The 20,647-nt window shown below is 29.8% G+C and overlaps 1 protein-coding gene and 4 pseudogenes across 1 annotated transcript; all 5 read left to right on the forward strand.

Moving 5' to 3' along the window:
* Nucleotides 1-7,070: 7,070 nt before the first annotated feature.
* On the forward strand, nucleotides 7,071-9,305 carry LOC127131556 (uncharacterized; annotated as a pseudogene).
* A 997-nt stretch (nucleotides 9,306-10,302) lies between these two features.
* On the forward strand, nucleotides 10,303-12,487 carry LOC127131557 (uncharacterized; annotated as a pseudogene).
* A 1,047-nt stretch (nucleotides 12,488-13,534) lies between these two features.
* Nucleotides 13,535-15,780, forward strand: LOC127131558 (uncharacterized; annotated as a pseudogene).
* Nucleotides 15,781-16,765: 985 nt separating this feature from the next.
* On the forward strand, nucleotides 16,766-19,012 carry LOC127131559 (uncharacterized; annotated as a pseudogene).
* An 839-nt stretch (nucleotides 19,013-19,851) lies between these two features.
* Nucleotides 19,852-20,546, forward strand: LOC127131560 (succinate dehydrogenase subunit 7B, mitochondrial-like). Its single transcript, XM_051060474.1, has 3 exons — nucleotides 19,852-19,987; nucleotides 20,100-20,168; nucleotides 20,346-20,546. Exons 1-3 carry the CDS (start codon nucleotides 19,931-19,933, stop codon nucleotides 20,544-20,546), a joined length of 327 nt encoding a protein of 108 aa, XP_050916431.1. The 5' UTR covers nucleotides 19,852-19,930.
* The last annotated feature ends 101 nt before the right edge of the window (nucleotides 20,547-20,647 follow it).

Raw genomic sequence — 20,647 nt, forward strand, 5'->3', positions numbered from 1 at the left:
ACGACGAGAAAAGAGTTTGATTGGTTGAAAGTATTTTTGGGTAGGAAGACGAGGACTTATGACTTGCAAGCTCTTACAACTTGTGTCTAATGTTCGGAACTATGACTAGACCTTTCTCCTAGGAAGTCTTTGTCTTCCAATTTTGTTATGAATTTTTTTGAATATTTACAAGTGTTTTAAAGGGAAGACGAACACTTATGACTTGCAAGCTCTTACAACTTGGGCCTAGTATTTAGAACTATCCCTAGATTTTACACCCAAGTAATTTTTTTCATCCAAGTTATTGCGAAAGAGAGACGCTTTTGAGTTTTTAGAGAAAGACAAGTATTTATGACTTGTAAGCTCTTACAACAGCTTAACACTTGGGACTATGACTGAACCTTTCACTCAGGTAGTCATTTTCTTTCAATTTTGAAATGGTCAAAGTTATTTGTTAGTCATTTTTGCATTTTTTTTGAGAAAATGGTTTGACGCTGGATCAAGCGTTTTATTTATGTTTCGAATGTTGAAAAGATTTAAAAAAGGAAAGAAGTTGAATGGTAAAGACTTGTTTGAAAATGAAGCTTGGTGTTGACAAAGTATTTTTATTATTTTGAAAAGATTGATTTTATTTTTGACTGATTACTTAATTAGTTAATTTGTCTAACTAATGACAAAAAAAAACATAAATTAAAATCAAAGGGATGAGATGCATTTGTCTTTTAGAAAAGAATGCAAATAAATAATAGATAATAACAAATAATAACAATAATATACAAACCCTAACTAAAGTAAAAAAAAAAATAAAGAAAAAAATGGTTATTGCATGGACGAGGACATAAGCATGAAGAGAGATTACCTAATCGAATCAACTAAGCACATTAAAATCGACTAATTAAATAAATCCACTAATAAAAAATAACTAATTAAAATTAATAATCAATTAATAATTTAAAATATAATAGACTAATTAATTAGTAATTTAAATTAATCAAATGATAAAGAAAATAATTGTAAAATAAAGCAACAAGGGTGCAAACATAAATATAAGAGTGTAAAAAACACCATGTCTAATTCAAACCCACTTAACCTTAATTAAAATAAAATTAAAAAGGTGAATAATAATAATAATTGAGATTAATTAATATGCACTGTCAGTGTAAAAAGTTTTACAATATCGATTTATCACCATCATCCGTTTGCATTACTTTATTGATTTTAAAAATAAAAGTCAAACTTGTCCCAATATCCAACGGTTATAATTTACTGACGGTGTAAAATTCTTTTAAATTTCCGTTTGCAGGAAATATGGGGCGGTGCCCCCTTGCCAACAACCTTCGTCTGTTTTTTAAATTTCAGCCACATCCACACAAAATTTGACACGTGGCAGGGGGATTGATTAATCTATAACAATATATAAAGGGAAAATTTGGTTTTGGTGTAACCTTTTTTCTACCATTTTTACCCTTACTTTATTGTATAATTTACTTAATAAACCACTATTATCAACTTCTATATAACTTCCTACTATTAACTTCCACTTTCTATTATTAACTTCTCTATAACAATATATAAAGGGAAAACTTGGTTTTGGTGTAGCCTTTTTTTCTACCATTTTTACCCTTACTTTATTGTATAATTTACTTAATAAACCACTATTATCAACTTCTATATAACTTCCTACTATTAACTTCCACTTTCTATTATTAACTTCCACATACTGTAATTTTTAAAAATTATATTTAAATATAAAATATGATTTATATTTATCCATTATACTCTTTATATTTATTTATTTTTTCTTTTATTTTTAATGGATAATATTAGTTGTTACATGTTGACTATAAAAGAAAAATATTTATATAACTTGCGGCAATAACTTCCATTTAATATATTACACCCTCTCTCAAACGTTATAAGAAGTTTATCAAAATAAAAAAATAAAAATAAAACTATTTTTTTAATTTTTCAACTGATCCCCACACAATTGTTTAATCTTTAAATACCTTAAAATAAGAATGCTTGGGAATCATAATTGTTTTCCATTTCTTAACACAAAATGAAGGTTGAAAGGTTTCAGACAAAATGAAGGTTGAAAGGTTATATATATTGGTTACTTTTTTATCTTCATTTGAATATATTAATTAGTATTCTTTTTTACATTTCTGATTTAGTTTCATTCTTACAGATTTTAAGAGTTCAATATTAAAGTAATAAAACGAAGGTTGAAAGGTTTCAGACAAAATCAAGATTGAAAGGTTATATGTATTGGTTACTTTTTTCTCTTCATTTGAATATTAATTAGTATTCTTTTTTACATTTCTCATTTAGTTTCATTCTTACAGATTTTAAGAGTTCAATATTAAAGTAATATAATGTTTTTGTTTTGACGTCTAAAACTGTGTGACCCTTAAAGTTCAATGTAATTGTTGATCATGGATTAAAAAATCAGTGCAAAACATGCCCTGTTATTTCTTATTTAGAAGAAAAGAAGAAAAATAGAGTAAGTTATTTATCCTTACAACAAATATATTGCAGATATGGAGACAAATGATAAAAAATTGTGAAGTTGATTTTCTTTTATTGTTTGTTGTTCTCAATTCTCATGCATCTTTGGTTCTAATTTGTTCTATTTACAAGATTACGCTTATACTTTAATAATTGTAACTATTTTTGGTTACTTAATTCTTAATTATTTTGTTGTTTTTTATTCATGTCTTTGTTTTTGGAAGAAGATCGCATTGTCGTAATGAATTTTTTTTTATGGAATGAGCATATGAAAGATATATAGGTGAACCAATCATATGAAACTTTCAATTGTTATTGTTTATGCAATTCAAATGATAATCTTATAAAAACAAAATGGATGAGAAAAATAAAGAGTACATCTCATCACGCAAAGGACTTCCAATAGCAATGTATAGAGACAAAAATCCTCTCATATTTCTTCTTTGTTTCTATACATTTTTTATTATTCATAATGGTGCATGTTTTTTCAATTCAATTTTTATTATTAATGTGTTTCAATTCAAAAAGATTAAGGACTTTCAATTGATGTGTTTCTATTCCATATTTTTTTATTCAATTCAATTTTTATTATCAATGATCTTTGTTAGTGTTAACATTCTCTTTCTCAAATTTTATCCTTGATGTTTGATTGTAAGTAAATCATAATTTTGAATGATTCTCTATCTTATCTGGTCACATACGTTAACAGATCATCATTCTCACCATCATTAAAGAAGCAATATTTGTAAGAAAAATAAAGGTAAAATATTTCCATTATTTCATTGTATAATTTATGTGATAACTTCCATAAAATTCATTACTATTAACTTCCATAAATTCAATTTTTGTAGACAGAGTATCACTTATTTGCATCAACAATAAATTTTATCATAGTAGAAAAAACACTATAAAAACTTGCATCAACATATGAAAATCACTATAAAAACTTAATTGCATCCACATGAAGTTTAATCACAGTAGAAATATGTTATTTATTTCAAATCTATTTTTTTCTAATTGATGTGGTGATTGTTTGTCAGGAAATAATAGATGTCAATCAAATATATGTAGAATCAACCATAGTATGTGAATCAACCATTATGTGAATCAACCATTATGATCACTATGAACCTTGAAAATTCAGATTTCTTTTTTAATTTATTGATATATTTCATTTGTAAATTTTATTAATTTATTAGTAATAAACATATTAAAAATAAAAAGTTTGGATATTTTTAAATCCTACATTTAATTTTACAGATAAAATAATATAATAGAAAATATTCGTAGTCAAGATTCAAGATTAATTTATTAGTAATAAACATATTAAAAATACAAAGTTTGGATATTTTTAAATATAATATTTAATTTATAGATAAAATCATATAATGGAAAATATTCGTAGTCAAGATTCAAGAGAACGTCAAAGAGAAAGACGGACACAAAATGCAAGACATCGAAGACAACAGATGAGTGTTGAGCAAAGACAAGAAGAATTGGCTAGAAGGCGTTCGAATTATAGACAAAATAAAGACAAAGGAAAACAAGTTCAAACATGTGGTCTTTATGATATAAGAACCATGATGTCATTTCAAGACTTGAAAAATGCCAATTTTGCTTCTCGGTTTTATCAAAGAGCACATGACAATGAAGATGGACCGAGTACTACATATGTCAGTCGCGTTCCATCCACGGGTTAGAAACTTTAAATTATTGTATAGATTATACTTTAATACTTCATGTTTAAAAAATATCAGTTAATTATGCAAAAATAATTGGCTAATATGTTATTTCAATACTAATTTACAGATCAAAATTTTACATACCTGATTTTCCAACAAAATGATAACCACGAAGCAAGACCATTTATAAGAAATATTGATGACAATGATTGTGGTAAGTATAATTATGTCTATACTCAAATTGATAGTAACACACATTTAGATTTATATATTGTTGCTATTTTTCAACTATAACTCTATATTGAAGTCAATACTTTCTTTTATAAAATCACATTTGCAAAATATTAATGCACTTGTTGAAACTCACGAAACACAAACTATTTTTGATCAAGGTACGATTATGTATTTTTAATCCATACCATATATTGTATGTTTTTATTTAAATAGTATTTTATGTTAGTCACCATGTATATAATAAGTATATTTCTTTTAATGCATCTTTTGTATGTAATAAAACACAGAATCAAGATATATTTTTCAAGCAAGACATAAAATCTCTACTTCCTACTTCGAGTGAGTGTAGACGATGCAATGCAAAATTGTTTCAAAGAGAATCTCAAGATATGTGTTGCAAAGGTGGAAAGGTGACAATTTCACAAGTGCCTGCTCCTGACGAGTTGTTACAGTTATTTTTAGACAGTTCTACTGAAGGCAGACATTTTAGACAACATATTAGAAGTTACAACCATGTAATGTCGTTTACTTCACTAGGTGTTCATGTCAACGAAAGTTTGATTGCAATTGGTCATGCTATTTACACATCTCGTGCTCAAGGCGTAATTTATCACAAAATAGGAGGTTTTCATCCGAATCAAGGTTCAAGGCCACGTTACTTGCAGTTATACATTTATGATACCGATCATGAGCTTCAAAATAGGATGAGGGAAAACCCAATACTTAACCAAGCCGTAGTGTAGAAATTGCAAAAACTACTCCACCAATGCAACCCGTTTGTCATTGTGTTTAGGCAGCTCTCACTAGAGCCAAATATTGAAGAATGTAGGTTACTCATTAAAGAATGTTCGTCGAATCAACCGCAATATAGTCTCCCTTCAGCTTTCCAAGTTGCAACAATTATTATAGGCAGTGGTGATGAAGATACAATAGAACGTGGAAGAGATATAAATGTCATCAACTGTGATGGAAAGCTAACAAAGGTTCAAGAAACAATGGGGTTTTATGATCCTTTACAGTATCCTATATTCTTACTATCGGAACATATGGTTGGGACATAGAAACAAAAACTAATGTTGGAAAAAATGTTACATGTCGAGAGTACTACAGTTATGTGCTTCAGGTACACGCTGAACTATTTTTCTAAGAAATATAGTTCTAAATGTGTGAAAAAATAATTCAAGATTGATTACTTTATTCAATGTAGATTCGTCGTAATGATCAATTTGTATTGTTAAAATCGGGTCGACTTTTACAACAATATGTTGTAGACAATTATGTAAAGATTGAAACAGGAAGGTTGAGATGGATCCGAAGAAATCAAAATAATATTCGATCTGAGGTAAATCAGGGGTTACAAGATGCATTGCACGATGGGGAGAATAACGCAGATATTCAATATAACATACTATTTATACATGAAGAGTGTATACTTTATGTTTATACCACTATCCACACATTTAATTTTTATACTTTTCATATATTTCTGTAGATAATGTCAGACAAAGAACAATACTGCCATCGTCATTTATTGGCAGTAAGCGAGATATGATACAGAGATACCAAGATGGTATGGCCATTGTTCTTAACAATGGTAAACCAGACATATTCCTTACAATGACATGCAATCCTTCTTGGATTGAGATAACTTCCGAAGTAGGCCTCCATCAAACCCCACAAGATCGACCTGATGTGTTAACAAGAATTTTTCGATCCAAATTTGATCAGTTGAAGGATGATGTCATTAACAAAGGAGTCTTAGGAAGGGTTAAAAGTTATATGTATGTAACCGAATTTCAGAAACATGGACTACCACACGTTTATAGGCTACTCATCTTGGATACTGATGACAAGTTACGGGAACCTGAAGAGTATGATAGTGTGGTGAAAGCAGAAATACCACGACATGAATATTTTTTCTGCCATACGTTAACAGATTCTCTATCAGAAGTAAATCATAATTTTCAATGATTCTCTATCTTATCTGGTCACATACGTTAACAGATTATCATTCTCACCATCATTAAAGAAGCAATTTGTAAGAAAAATAAAGGTAAAATATTTCCATTATTTCATTGTATAATTTATGTGATAACTTCCATAAAATTCACTACTATTAACTTCCATAAATTCAATTTTTATAGACAGAGTATCACTTACTTGCATCAACAATAAATTTAATCATAATAGAAAAAGCACTATAAAAACTTGCATCAACATATGAAAATCACTATAAAAACTTAATTGCATCCACATGAAGTTTAATCACAGTAGAAAAATGTTATTTATTTCAAATCTATTTTTTTCTAATTTATCTGGTGATTGTTTGTCAGGAAATAATAGATGTCAATCAAATATATGTAGAATCAACCAAAGTATGTGAATCAACCATTATCATCACTATGAACCTTGAAAATTCATATTTCTTTTTTGAATTTAATGATATTTTTAATTTGTAAATTTTACTAATTTATTAGTAATAAGCATATTAAAAATACAAAGTTTGGATATTTTTAAATCCTACATTTAATTTTACAGATAAAATAATATAATAGAAAATATTCGTAGTCAAGATTCAAGATTAATTTATTAGTAATAAACATATTAAAAATACAAAGTTTGGATATTTTTAAATACTATATTTAATTTTACAGATAAAATAATATAATGGAAAATATTCGTATTCAATATTCAAGAGAACGTCAAAGAGAAAGACGGACACAAAATGCAAGACATCGAAGACAACAGATGAGTGTTGAGCAAAGACAAGAAGAATTGGCTAGAAGGCGTTCGAATTATAGACAAAATAAAGACAAAGGAAAACAAGTTCAAACATGTGATCTTTATGATATGAGAACCATGATGCCATTTGAAGACTTGACAAATGCCAATTTTGCTTCTCGGTTTTATAAAAGAGCACATGACAATGAAGTTGTATCGAGTACTACATATGTCAGTCGCGTTCCATCCACGGGTTAGAAACTTTAAATTATTGTATAGATTATATTTTAATACTTTATGTTTAAAAAATATCAATTAATTATGCAAAAAAAATTGGCTAATATGTTATTTCAATACTAATTTACAAATCAAAATTTTACATATCCGATTTTCCAACAAAATAATAACCACGAAGCAAGACCATTAATAAGAAATATTGATGACAATGATTATGGTAAGTATAATTTTGTCTATACTCAAATTGATAGTAACACACATTTAGATTTATATATTGTTGCTATTTTTCAACTATAACTCTATATTGAAGTCAATACTTTCTTTTATAGAATCACATTCGCAAAATATTAATTCACCTGTTGAAACTCACGAAACACAAATTATTTTTGATCAAGGTACGATTATGTATTTTTAATCCATACCATATATTGTATGTTTTTATTTAAATATTATTTCATGTTAGTCACCATGTATATAATAAATATATTCCTTTTAATGCATGTTTTGTATGTAATAAAACACAAAATCATGATGTATTTTTCAAGCAAGACATAACATTGCTAGAAATTTTCGAAATACTGTTATGACAATAAAATCCCTACTTCCTACTTCGAGTGAGTGTAGCGATGCAATGCAAAATTGTTTCATAGAGAATATCAAGATATGTGTTGCAAAGGTGGAAAGGTGACAATTTCACAAGTGCCTGCTCCTGACGAGTTGTTACAGTTATTTTTAGACAGTTCTACTGAAGGCAGACATTTTAGACAACATATTAGAAGTTACAACCATGTAATGTCGTTTACTTCACTAGGTGTTCATGTCGACGAAAGTTTGATTGCAATTGGTCGTGGTATTTACACATCTCGTGCTCAAGGCGTAATTTATCACAAAATAGGAGGTTTTCATCCGAATCAAGGTTCAAGGCCACGTTACTTGCAGTTATACATTTATGATACCGATCATGAGCTTCAAAATAGGATGAGGGAAAACCCAATACTTAACCAAGCCGTAGTGTAGAAATTGCAAAAACTACTCCACCAATGCAACCCGTTTGTCATTGTGTTTAGGCAGCTCTCACTAGAGCCAAATATTGAAGAATGTAGGTTACTCATTAAAGAATGTTCGTCGAATCAACCGCAATATAGTCTCCCTTCAGCTTTCCAAGTTGCAACAATTGTTATAGGCAGTGGTGATGAAGATACAATAGAACGTGGAAGAGATATAAATGTCATCAACTGTGATGGAAAGCTAACAAAGGTTCAAGAAACAATGGGGTTTTATGATCCTTTACAGTATCCTATATTCTTACTATCGGAACATATGGTTGGGACATAGAAACAAAAACTAATGTTGGAAAAAATGTTACATGTCGAGAGTACTACAGTTATGTGCTTCAGGTACACGCTGAACTATTTTTCTAAGAAATATAGTTCTAAATGTGTGAAAAAATAATTCAAGATTGATTACTTTATTCAATGTAGATTCGTCGTAATGATCAATTTGTATTGTTAAAATCGGGTCGACTTTTACAACAATATGTTGTAGACAATTATGTAAAGATTGAAACAGGAAGGTTGAGATGGATCCGAAGAAATCAAAATAATATTCGATCTGAGGTAAATCATGGGTTACAAGATGCATTGCACGATGGGGAGAATAACGCAGATATTTAATATAACATACTATTTATACATGAAGAGTGTATACTTTATGTTTATACCACTATCCACACATTTAATTTTTATACTTTTCATATATTTCTGTAGATAATGTCAGACAAAGAACAATACTGCCATCGTCATTTATTGGCAGTAAGCGAGATATGATACAGAGATACCAAGATGGTATGGCCATTGTTCTTAACAATGGTAAACCAGACATATTCCTTACAATGACATGCAATCCTTCTTGGATTGAGATAACTTCCGAAGTAGGCCTCCATCAAACCCCACAAGATCGACCTGATGTGTTAACAAGAATTTTTCGATCAAAATTTGATCAGTTGAAGGATGATGTCATTAACAAAGGAGTCTTAGGAAGGGTTAAAAGTTATATGTATGTAACCGAATTTCAGAAACATGGACTACCACACGTTTATAGGCTACTCATCTTGGATACTGATGACAAGTTACGGGAACCTGAAGAGTATGATAGTGTGGTGAAAGCAGAAATACCACGACATGAATATTTTTTCTGCCATACGTTAACAGATTCTCTATCAGAAGTAAATCATAATTTTCAATGATTCTCTATCTTATCTGGTCACATACGTTAACAGATTATCATTCTCACCATCATTAAAGAAGCAATTTGTAAGAAAAATAAAGGTAAAATATTTCCATTATTTCATTGTATAATTTATGTGATAACTTCCATAAAATTCACTACTATTAACTTCCATAAATTCAATTTTTATAGACAGAGTATCACTTACTTGCATCAACAATAAATTTAATCATAATAGAAAAAGCACTATAAAAACTTGCATCAACATATGAAAATCACTATAAAAACTTAATTGCATCCACATGAAGTTTAATCACAGTAGAAAAATGTTATTTATTTCAAATCTATTTTTTTCTAATTTATCTGGTGATTGTTTGTCAGGAAATAATAGATGTCAATCAAATATATGTAGAATCAACCAAAGTATGTGAATCAACCATTATCATCACTATGAACCTTGAAAATTCATATTTCTTTTTTGAATTTAATGATATTTTTAATTTGTAAATTTTACTAATTTATTAGTAATAAGCATATTAAAAATACAAAGTTTGGATATTTTTAAATCCTACATTTAATTTTACAGATAAAATAATATAATAGAAAATATTCGTAGTCAAGATTCAAGATTAATTTATTAGTAATAAACATATTAAAAATACAAAGTTTGGATATTTTTAAATACTATATTTAATTTTACAGATAAAATAATATAATGGAAAATATTCGTATTCAATATTCAAGAGAACGTCAAAGAGAAAGACGGACACAAAATGCAAGACATCGAAGACAACAGATGAGTGTTGAGCAAAGACAAGAAGAATTGGCTAGAAGGCGTTCGAATTATAGACAAAATAAAGACAAAGGAAAACAAGTTCAAACATGTGATCTTTATGATATGAGAACCATGATGCCATTTGAAGACTTGACAAATGCCAATTTTGCTTCTCGGTTTTATAAAAGAGCACATGACAATGAAGTTGTATCGAGTACTACATATGTCAGTCGCGTTCCATCCACGGGTTAGAAACTTTAAATTATTGTATAGATTATATTTTAATACTTTATGTTTAAAAAATATCAATTAATTATGCAAAAAAAATTGGCTAATATGTTATTTCAATACTAATTTACAAATCAAAATTTTACATATCCGATTTTCCAACAAAATAATAACCACGAAGCAAGACCATTAATAAGAAATATTGATGACAATGATTATGGTAAGTATAATTTTGTCTATACTCAAATTGATAGTAACACACATTTAGATTTATATATTGTTGCTATTTTTCAACTATAACTCTATATTGAAGTCAATACTTTCTTTTATAGAATCACATTCGCAAAATATTAATTCACCTGTTGAAACTCACGAAACACAAATTATTTTTGATCAAGGTACGATTATGTATTTTTAATCCATACCATATATTGTATGTTTTTATTTAAATATTATTTCATGTTAGTCACCATGTATATAATAAATATATTCCTTTTAATGCATGTTTTGTATGTAATAAAACACAAAATCATGATGTATTTTTCAAGCAAGACATAACATTGCTAGAAATTTTCGAAATACTGTTATGACAATAAAATCCCTACTTCCTACTTCGAGTGAGTGTAGCGATGCAATGCAAAATTGTTTCATAGAGAATATCAAGATATGTGTTGCAAAGGTGGAAAGGTGACAATTTCACAAGTGCCTGCTCCTGACGAGTTGTTACAGTTATTTTTAGACAGTTCTACTGAAGGCAGACATTTTAGACAACATATTAGAAGTTACAACCATGTAATGTCGTTTACTTCACTAGGTGTTCATGTCGACGAAAGTTTGATTGCAATTGGTCGTGGTATTTACACATCTCGTGCTCAAGGCGTAATTTATCACAAAATAGGAGGTTTTCATCCGAATCAAGGTTCAAGGCCACGTTACTTGCAGTTATACATTTATGATACCGATCATGAGCTTCAAAATAGGATGAGGGAAAACCCAATACTTAACCAAGCCGTAGTGTAGAAATTGCAAAAACTACTCCACCAATGCAACCCGTTTGTCATTGTGTTTAGGCAGCTCTCACTAGAGCCAAATATTGAAGAATGTAGGTTACTCATTAAAGAATGTTCGTCGAATCAACCACAATATAGTCTCCCTTCAGCTTTCCAAGTTGCAACAATTGTTATAGGCAGTGGTGATGAAGATACAATAGAACGTGGAAGAGATATAAATGTCATCAACTGTGATGGAAAGCTAACAAAGGTTCAAGAAACAATGGGGTTTTATGATCCTTTACAGTATCCTATATTCTTACTATCGAAACATATGGTTGGGACATAGAAACAAAAACTAATGTTGGAAAAAATGTTACATGTCGAGAGTACTACAGTTATGTGCTTCAGGTACACGCTGAACTATTTTTCTAAGAAATATAGTTCTAAATGTGTGAAAAAATAATTCAAGATTGATTACTTTATTCAATGTAGATTCGTCGTAATGATCAATTTGTATTGTTAAAATCGGGTCGACTTTTACAACAATATGTTGTAGACAATTATGTAAAGATTGAAACAGGAAGGTTGAGATGGATCCGAAGAAATCAAAATAATATTCGATCTGAGGTAAATCAGGGGTTACAAGATGCATTGCACGATGGGGAGAATAACGCAGATATTTAATATAACATACTATTTATACATGAAGAGTGTATACTTTATGTTTATACCACTATCCACACATTTAATTTTTATACTTTTCATATATTTCTGTAGATAATGTCAGACAAAGAACAATACTGCCATCGTCATTTATTGGCAGTAAGCGAGATATGATACAGAGATACCAAGATGGTATGGCCATTGTTCTTAACAATGGTAAACCAGACATATTCCTTACAATGACATGCAATCCTTCTTGGATTGAGATAACTTCCGAAGTAGGCCTCCATCAAACCCCATAAGATCGACCTGATGTGTTAACAAGAATTTTTCGATCAAAATTTGATCAGTTGAAGGATGATGTCATTAACAAAGGAGTCTTAGGAAGGGTTAAAAGTTATATGTATGTAACCGAATTTCAGAAACATGGACTACCACACGTTTATAGGCTACTCATCTTGGATACTGATGACAAGTTACGGGAACCTGAAGAGTATGATAGTGTGGTGAAAGCAGAAATACCACGACATGAATATTTTTTCTGCCATACGTTAACAGATTCTCTATCAGAAGTAAATCATAATTTTCAATGATTCTCTATCTTATCTGGTCACATACGTTAACAGATTATCATTCTCACCATCATTAAAGAAGCAATTTGTAAGAAAAATAAAGGTAAAATATTTCCATTATTTCATTGTATAATTTATGTGATAACTTCCATAAAATTCACTACTATTAACTTCCATAAATTCAATTTTTATAGACAGAGTATCACTTACTTGCATCAACAATAAATTTAATCATAATAGAAAAAGCACTATAAAAACTTGCATCAACATATGAAAATCACTATAAAAACTTAATTGCATCCACATGAAGTTTAATCACAGTAGAAAAATGTTATTTATTTCAAATCTATTTTTTTCTAATTTATCTGGTGATTGTTTGTCAGGAAATAATAGATGTCAATCAAATATATGTAGAATCAACCAAAGTATGTGAATCAACCATTATCATCACTATGAACCTTGAAAATTCATATTTCTTTTTTGAATTTAATGATATTTTTAATTTGTAAATTTTACTAATTTATTAGTAATAAGCATATTAAAAATACAAAGTTTGGATATTTTTAAATCCTACATTTAATTTTACAGATAAAATAATATAATAGAAAATATTCGTAGTCAAGATTCAAGATTAATTTATTAGTAATAAACATATTAAAAATACAAAGTTTGGATATTTTTAAATACTATATTTAATTTTACAGATAAAATAATATAATGGAAAATATTCGTATTCAATATTCAAGAGAACGTCAAAGAGAAAGACGGACACAAAATGCAAGACATCGAAGACAACAGATGAGTGTTGAGCAAAGACAAGAAGAATTGGCTAGAAGGCGTTCGAATTATAGACAAAATAAAGACAAAGGAAAACAAGTTCAAACATGTGATCTTTATAATATGAGAACCATGATGCCATTTGAAGACTTGACAAATGCCAATTTTGCTTCTCGGTTTTATAAAAGAGCACATGACAATGAAGTTGTATCGAGTACTACATATGTCAGTCGCGTTCCATCCACGGGTTAGAAACTTTAAATTATTGTATAGATTATATTTTAATACTTTATGTTTAAAAAATATCAATTAATTATGAAAAAAAATTGGCTAATATGTTATTTCAATACTAATTTACAAATCAAAATTTTACATATCCGATTTTCCAACAAAATAATAACCACAAAGCAAGACCATTAATAAGAAATATTGATGACAATGATTATGGTAAGTATAATTTTGTCTATACTCAAATTGATAGTAACACACATTTAGATTTATATATTGTTGCTATTTTTCAACTATAACTCTATATTGAAGTCAATACTTTCTTTTATAGAATCACATTCGCAAAATATTAATTCACCTGTTGAAACTCACGAAACACAAATTATTTTTGATCAAGGTACGATTATGTATTTTTAATCCATACCATATATTGTATGTTTTTATTTAAATATTATTTCATGTTAGTCACCATGTATATAATAAATATATTCCTTTTAATGCATGTTTTGTATGTAATAAAACACAAAATCATGATGTATTTTTCAAGCAAGACATAACATTGCTAGAAATTTTCGAAATACTGTTATGACAATAAAATCCCTACTTCCTACTTCGAGTGAGTGTAGCGATGCAATGCAAAATTGTTTCATAGAGAATATCAAGATATGTGTTGCAAAGGTGGAAAGGTGACAATTTCACAAGTGCCTGCTCCTGACGAGTTGTTACAGTTATTTTTAGACAGTTCTACTGAAGGCAGACATTTTAGACAACATATTAGAAGTTACAACCATGTAATGTCGTTTACTTCACTAGGTGTTCATGTCGACGAAAGTTTGATTGCAATTGGTCGTGGTATTTACACATCTCGTGCTCAAGGCGTAATTTATCACAAAATAGGAGGTTTTCATCCGAATCAAGGTTCAAGGCCACGTTACTTGCAGTTATACATTTATGATACCGATCATGAGCTTCAAAATAGGATGAGGGAAAACCCAATACTTAACCAAGTCGTAGTGTAGAAATTGCAAAAACTACTCCACCAATGCAACCCGTTTGTCATTGTGTTTAGGCAGCTCTCACTAGAGCCAAATATTGAAGAATGTAGGTTACTCATTAAAGAATGTTCGTCGAATCAACCACAATATAGTCTCCCTTCAGCTTTCCAAGTTGCAACAATTGTTATAGGCAGTGGTGATGAAGATACAATAGAACGTGGAAGAGATATAAATGTCATCAACTGTGATGGAAAGCTAACAAAGGTTCAAGAAACAATGGGGTTTTATGATCCTTTACAGTATCCTATATTCTTACTATCGGAACATATGGTTGGGACATAGAAACAAAAACTAATGTTGGAAAAAATGTTACATGTCGAGAGTACTACAGTTATGTGCTTCAGGTACACGCTGAACTATTTTTCTAAGAAATATAGTTCTAAATGTGTGAAAAAATAATTCAAGATTGATTACTTTATTCAATGTAGATTCGTCGTAATGATCAATTTGTATTGTTAAAATCGGGTCGACTTTTACAACAATATGTTGTAGACAATTATGTAAAGATTGAAACAGGAAGGTTGAGATGGATCCGAAGAAATCAAAATAATATTCGATCTGAGGTAAATCAGGGGTTACAAGATGCATTGCACGATGGGGAGAATAACGCAGATATTTAATATAACATACTATTTATACATGAAGAGTGTATACTTTATGTTTATACCACTATCCACACATTTAATTTTTATACTTTTCATATATTTCTGTAGATAATGTCAGACAAAGAACAATACTGCCATCGTCATTTATTGGCAGTAAGCGAGATATGATACAGAGATACCAAGATGGTATGGCCATTGTTCTTAACAATGGTAAACCAGACATATTCCTTACAATGACATGCAATCCTTCTTGGATTGAGATAACTTCCGAAGTAGGCCTCCATCAAACCCCACAAGATCGACCTGATGTGTTAACAAGAATTTTTCGATCAAAATTTGATCAGTTGAAGGATGATGTCATTAACAAAGGAGTCTTAGGAAGGGTTAAAAGTTATATGTATGTAACCGAATTTCAGAAACATGGACTACCACACGTTTATAGGCTACTCATCTTGGATACTGATGACAAGTTACGGGAACCTGAAGAGTATGATAGTGTGGTGAAAGCAGAAATACCACGACATGAATATTTTTTCTGCCATACGTTAACAGATTCTCTATCAGAAGTAAATCATAATTTTCAATGATTCTCTATCTTATCTGGTCACATACGTTAACAGATTATCATTCTCACCATCATTAAAGAAGCAATTTGTAAGAAAAATAAAGGTAAAATATTTCCATTATTTCATTGTATAATTTATGTGATAACTTCCATAAAATTCACTACTATTAACTTCCATAAATTCAATTTTTATAGACAGAGTATCACTTACTTGCATCAACAATAAATTTAATCATAATAGAAAAAGCACTATAAAAACTTGCATCAACATATGAAAATCACTATAAAAACTTAATTGCATCCACATGAAGTTTAATCACAGTAGAAAAATGTTATTTATTTCAAATCTATTTTTTTCTAATTTATCTGGTGATTGTTTGTCAGGAAATAATAGATGTCAATCAAATATATGTAGAATCAACCAAAGTATGTGAATCAACCATTATCATCACTATGAACCTTGAAAATTCATATTTCTTTTTTGAATTTAATGATATTTTTAATTTGTAAATTTTACTAATTTATTAGTAATAAGCATATTAAAAATACAAAGTTTGGATATTTTTAAATCCTACATTTAATTTTACAGATAAAATAATATAATAGAAAATATTCGTAGTCAAGATTCAAGATTAATTTATTAGTAATAAACATATTAAAAATACAAAGTTTGGATATTTTTAAATACTATATTTAATTTTACAGATAAAATAATATAATGGAAAATATTCGTATTCAATATTCAAGAGAACGTCAAAGAGAAAGACGGACACAAAATGCAAGACATCGAAGACAACAGATGAGTGTTGAGCAAAGACAAGAAGAATTGGCTAGAAGGCGTTCGAATTATAGACAAAATAAAGACAAAGGAAAACAAGTTCAAACATGTGATCTTTATGATATGAGAACCATGATGCCATTTGAAGACTTGACAAATGCCAATTTTGCTTCTCGGTTTTATAAAAGAGCACATGACAATGAAGTTGTATCGAGTACTACATATGTCAGTCGCGTTCCATCCACGGGTTAGAAACTTTAAATTATTGTATAGATTATATTTTAATACTTTATGTTTAAAAAATATCAATTAATTATGCAAAAAAAATTGGCTAATATGTTATTTCAATACTAATTTACAAATCAAAATTTTACATATCCGATTTTTCAACAAAATAATAACCACGAAGCAAGACCATTAATAAGAAATATTGATGACAATGATTATGGTAAGTATAATTTTGTCTATACTCAAATTGATAGTAACACACATTTAGATTTATATATTGTTGCTATTTTTCAACTATAACTCTATATTGAAGTCAATACTTTCTTTTATAGAATCACATTCGCAAAATATTAATTCACCTGTTGAAACTCACGAAACACAAATTATTTTTGATCAAGGTACGATTATGTATTTTTAATCCATACCATATATTGTATGTTTTTATTTAAATATTATTTCATGTTAGTCACCATGTATATAATAAATATATTCCTTTTAATGCATGTTTTGTATGTAATAAAACACAAAATCATGATGTATTTTTCAAGCAAGACATAACATTGCTAGAAATTTTCGAAATACTGTTATGACAATAAAATCCCTACTTCCTACTTCGAGTGAGTGTAGCGATGCAATGCAAAATTGTTTCATAGAGAATATCAAGATATGTGTTGCAAAGGTGGAAAGGTGACAATTTCACAAGTGCCTGCTCCTGACGAGTTGTTACAGTTATTTTTAGACAGTTCTACTGAAGGCAGACATTTTAGACAACATATTAGAAGTTACAACCATGTAATGTCGTTTACTTCACTAGGTGTTCATGTCGACGAAAGTTTGATTGCAATTGGTCGTGGTATTTACACATCTCGTGCTCAAGGCGTAATTTATCACAAAATAGGAGGTTTTCATCCGAATCAAGGTTCAAGGCCACGTTACTTGCAGTTATACATTTATGATACCGATCATGAGCTTCAAAATAGGATGAGGGAAAACCCAATACTTAACCAAGCCGTAGTGTAGAAATTGCAAAAACTACTCCACCAATGCAACCCGTTTGTCATTGTGTTTAGGCAGCTCTCACTAGAGCCAAATATTGAAGAATGTAGGTTACTCATTAAAGAATGTTCGTCGAATCAACCGCAATATAGTCTCCCTTCAGCTTTCCAAGTTGCAACAATTGTTATAGGCAGTGGTGATGAAGATACAATAGAACGTGGAAGAGATATAAATGTCATCAACTGTGATGGAAAGCTAACAAAGGTTCAAGAAACAATGGGGTTTTATGATCCTTTACAGTATCCTATATTCTTACTATCGGAACATATGGTTGGGACATAGAAACAAAAACTAATGTTGGAAAAAATGTTACATGTCGAGAGTACTACAGTTATGTGCTTCAGGTACACGCTGAACTATTTTTCTAAGAAATATAGTTCTAAATGTGTGAAAAAATAATTCAAGATTGATTACTTTATTCAATGTAGATTCGTCGTAATGATCAATTTGTATTGTTAAAATCGGGTCAACTTTTACAACAATATGTTGTAGACAATTATGTAAAGATTGAAACAGGAAGGTTGAGATGGATCCGAAGAAATCAAAATAATATTCGATCTGAGGTAAATCAGGGGTTACAAGATGCATTGCACGATGGGGAGAATAACGCAGATATTTAATATAACATACTATTTATACATGAAGAGTGTATACTTTATGTTTATACCACTATCCACACATTTAATTTTTATACTTTTCATATATTTCTGTAGATAATGTCAGACAAAGAACAATACTGCCATCGTCATTTATTGGCAGTAAGCGAGATATGATACAGAGATACCAAGATGGTATGGCCATTGTTCTTAACAATGGTAAACCAGACATATTCCTTACAATGACATGCAATCCTTCTTGGATTGAGATAACTTCCGAAGTAGGCCTCCATCAAACCCCACAAGATCGACCTGATGTGTTAACAAGAATTTTTCGATCAAAATTTGATCAGTTGAAGGATGATGTCATTAACAAAGGAGTCTTAGGAAGGGTTAAAAGTTATATGTATGTAACCGAATTTCAGAAACATGGACTACCACACGTTTATAGGCTACTCATCTTGGATACTGATGACAAGTTACGGGAACCTGAACAGTATGATAGTGTGGTGAAAGCAGAAATACCACGACATGAATATTTTTTCTGCCATACGTTAACAGATTCTCTATCAGAAGTAAATCATAATTTTCAATGATTCTCTATCTTATCTGGTCACATACGTTAACAGATTATCATTCTCACCATCATTAAAGAAGCAATTTGTAAGAAAAATAAAGGTAAAATATTTCCATTATTTCATTGTATAATTTATGTGATAACTTCCATAAAATTCACTACTATTAACTTCCATAAATTCAATTTTTATAGACAGAGTATCACTTACTTGCATCAACAATAAATTTAATCATAATAGAAAAAGCACTATAAAAACTTGCATCAACATATGAAAATCACTACGTCAAAAATGACTTTTAACAGCGCATCTTAGACAGCGCTTTTAAAAGAAAGCGCTGTCTAAGGTTAAAATTAAAATAAAACACGGAAAATGTTCCAAAAAAATAATGAAAGCGCTGTCTAAGGGGGGGTCTTAGACAGCGCTTTCTAAAAGCGCTGTCTAAGACCCCCCCTTAGACAGCGCTTTTAGAAAGCGCTGTCTAAGACCCCCCCTTAGACAGCGCTTTTAGGCTGAAAAAAAAAATGAAAAAAAAAGTATAAAGGAGAAAAAGTGTGATAAACCAAAATTCGCATGCTACGCACGTGTATCTTTCTTCCCAAAGCGCTCTGTTCTGAACTTGAGCAACATCATTTTCATATCAACAAACCATGGCATTCTTGTTGAGCAAATCAACCCTAGCTTCTCATTTTCGATCCACATCTCAGGTATTCATTCTATTCAAATTACACATCGAATCCTAATCATTTTCCATTTCATAATAACTTGGAATTTTGTTTTTTTCATCTCTGATTCATTATTGTCTTAAATCGAAAGCAGAAAATCGAAGATCCCGTTTCCCTCTCGCGCCGTCAGTTCCATGTTGAACCCGGGACTCGTGAAAAAGCTGTAAGCTTCTACTTTTCCATTTTTTACCTAATTTTCTCTCGATTTAGGGCTTCTAGATTACGGATTTCATTATAAATTACTTCGATTTAACCTTATATTAACCCAAATAATTTGTTGATTTTTTTATGTATATCACTTAGTAGGCATCATTTTTGTGATTTCTTTTATTTGCTGCAGCTCTTGGCAGAAGATTCAGCTCTCAAGCCATTCAAATCATATAAGCAGAGTGTAAAAAAGCTCCGGAAAATTGGGGATGTTTTAACTATTGTTGTTGTTGCAGGTATGCTATCTTCTAATCCTTCTTTTGATAAAATAAATGCGGGTTTAGGGATGTGTAGCACGGATACCTCGAACACAACCCCGACACTGACACGGTGACACCGGTAATAATTTGAAAATTTGGATAAATTAAACTTAATCACAAGTGTCGGTGCAAGTGTTCCACACGGACACGAACACTGACACATCTTTTTCAGAGG

This window comes from Lathyrus oleraceus, chromosome 3 (genome assembly GCF_024323335.1).
Source record: "Lathyrus oleraceus cultivar Zhongwan6 chromosome 3, CAAS_Psat_ZW6_1.0, whole genome shotgun sequence".
In the NCBI taxonomy this organism is placed as follows: domain Eukaryota; kingdom Viridiplantae; phylum Streptophyta; class Magnoliopsida; order Fabales; family Fabaceae; genus Lathyrus; species Lathyrus oleraceus.

Bases quoted from the DNA above. Each gene is read 5' to 3' on its own strand.
- LOC127131560 (XM_051060474.1), top strand. From the start codon at position 19,931: ATGGCATTCTTGTTGAGCAAATCAACCCTAGCTTCTCATTTTCGATCC. The intron at 19,988-20,099 runs GTATTCATTCTA...AATCGAAAGCAG, and splicing joins ATTTTCGATCCACATCTCAG to AAAATCGAAGATCCCGTTTC. The intron at 20,169-20,345 runs GTAAGCTTCTAC...TATTTGCTGCAG, and splicing joins CCGGGACTCGTGAAAAAGCT to CTCTTGGCAGAAGATTCAGC.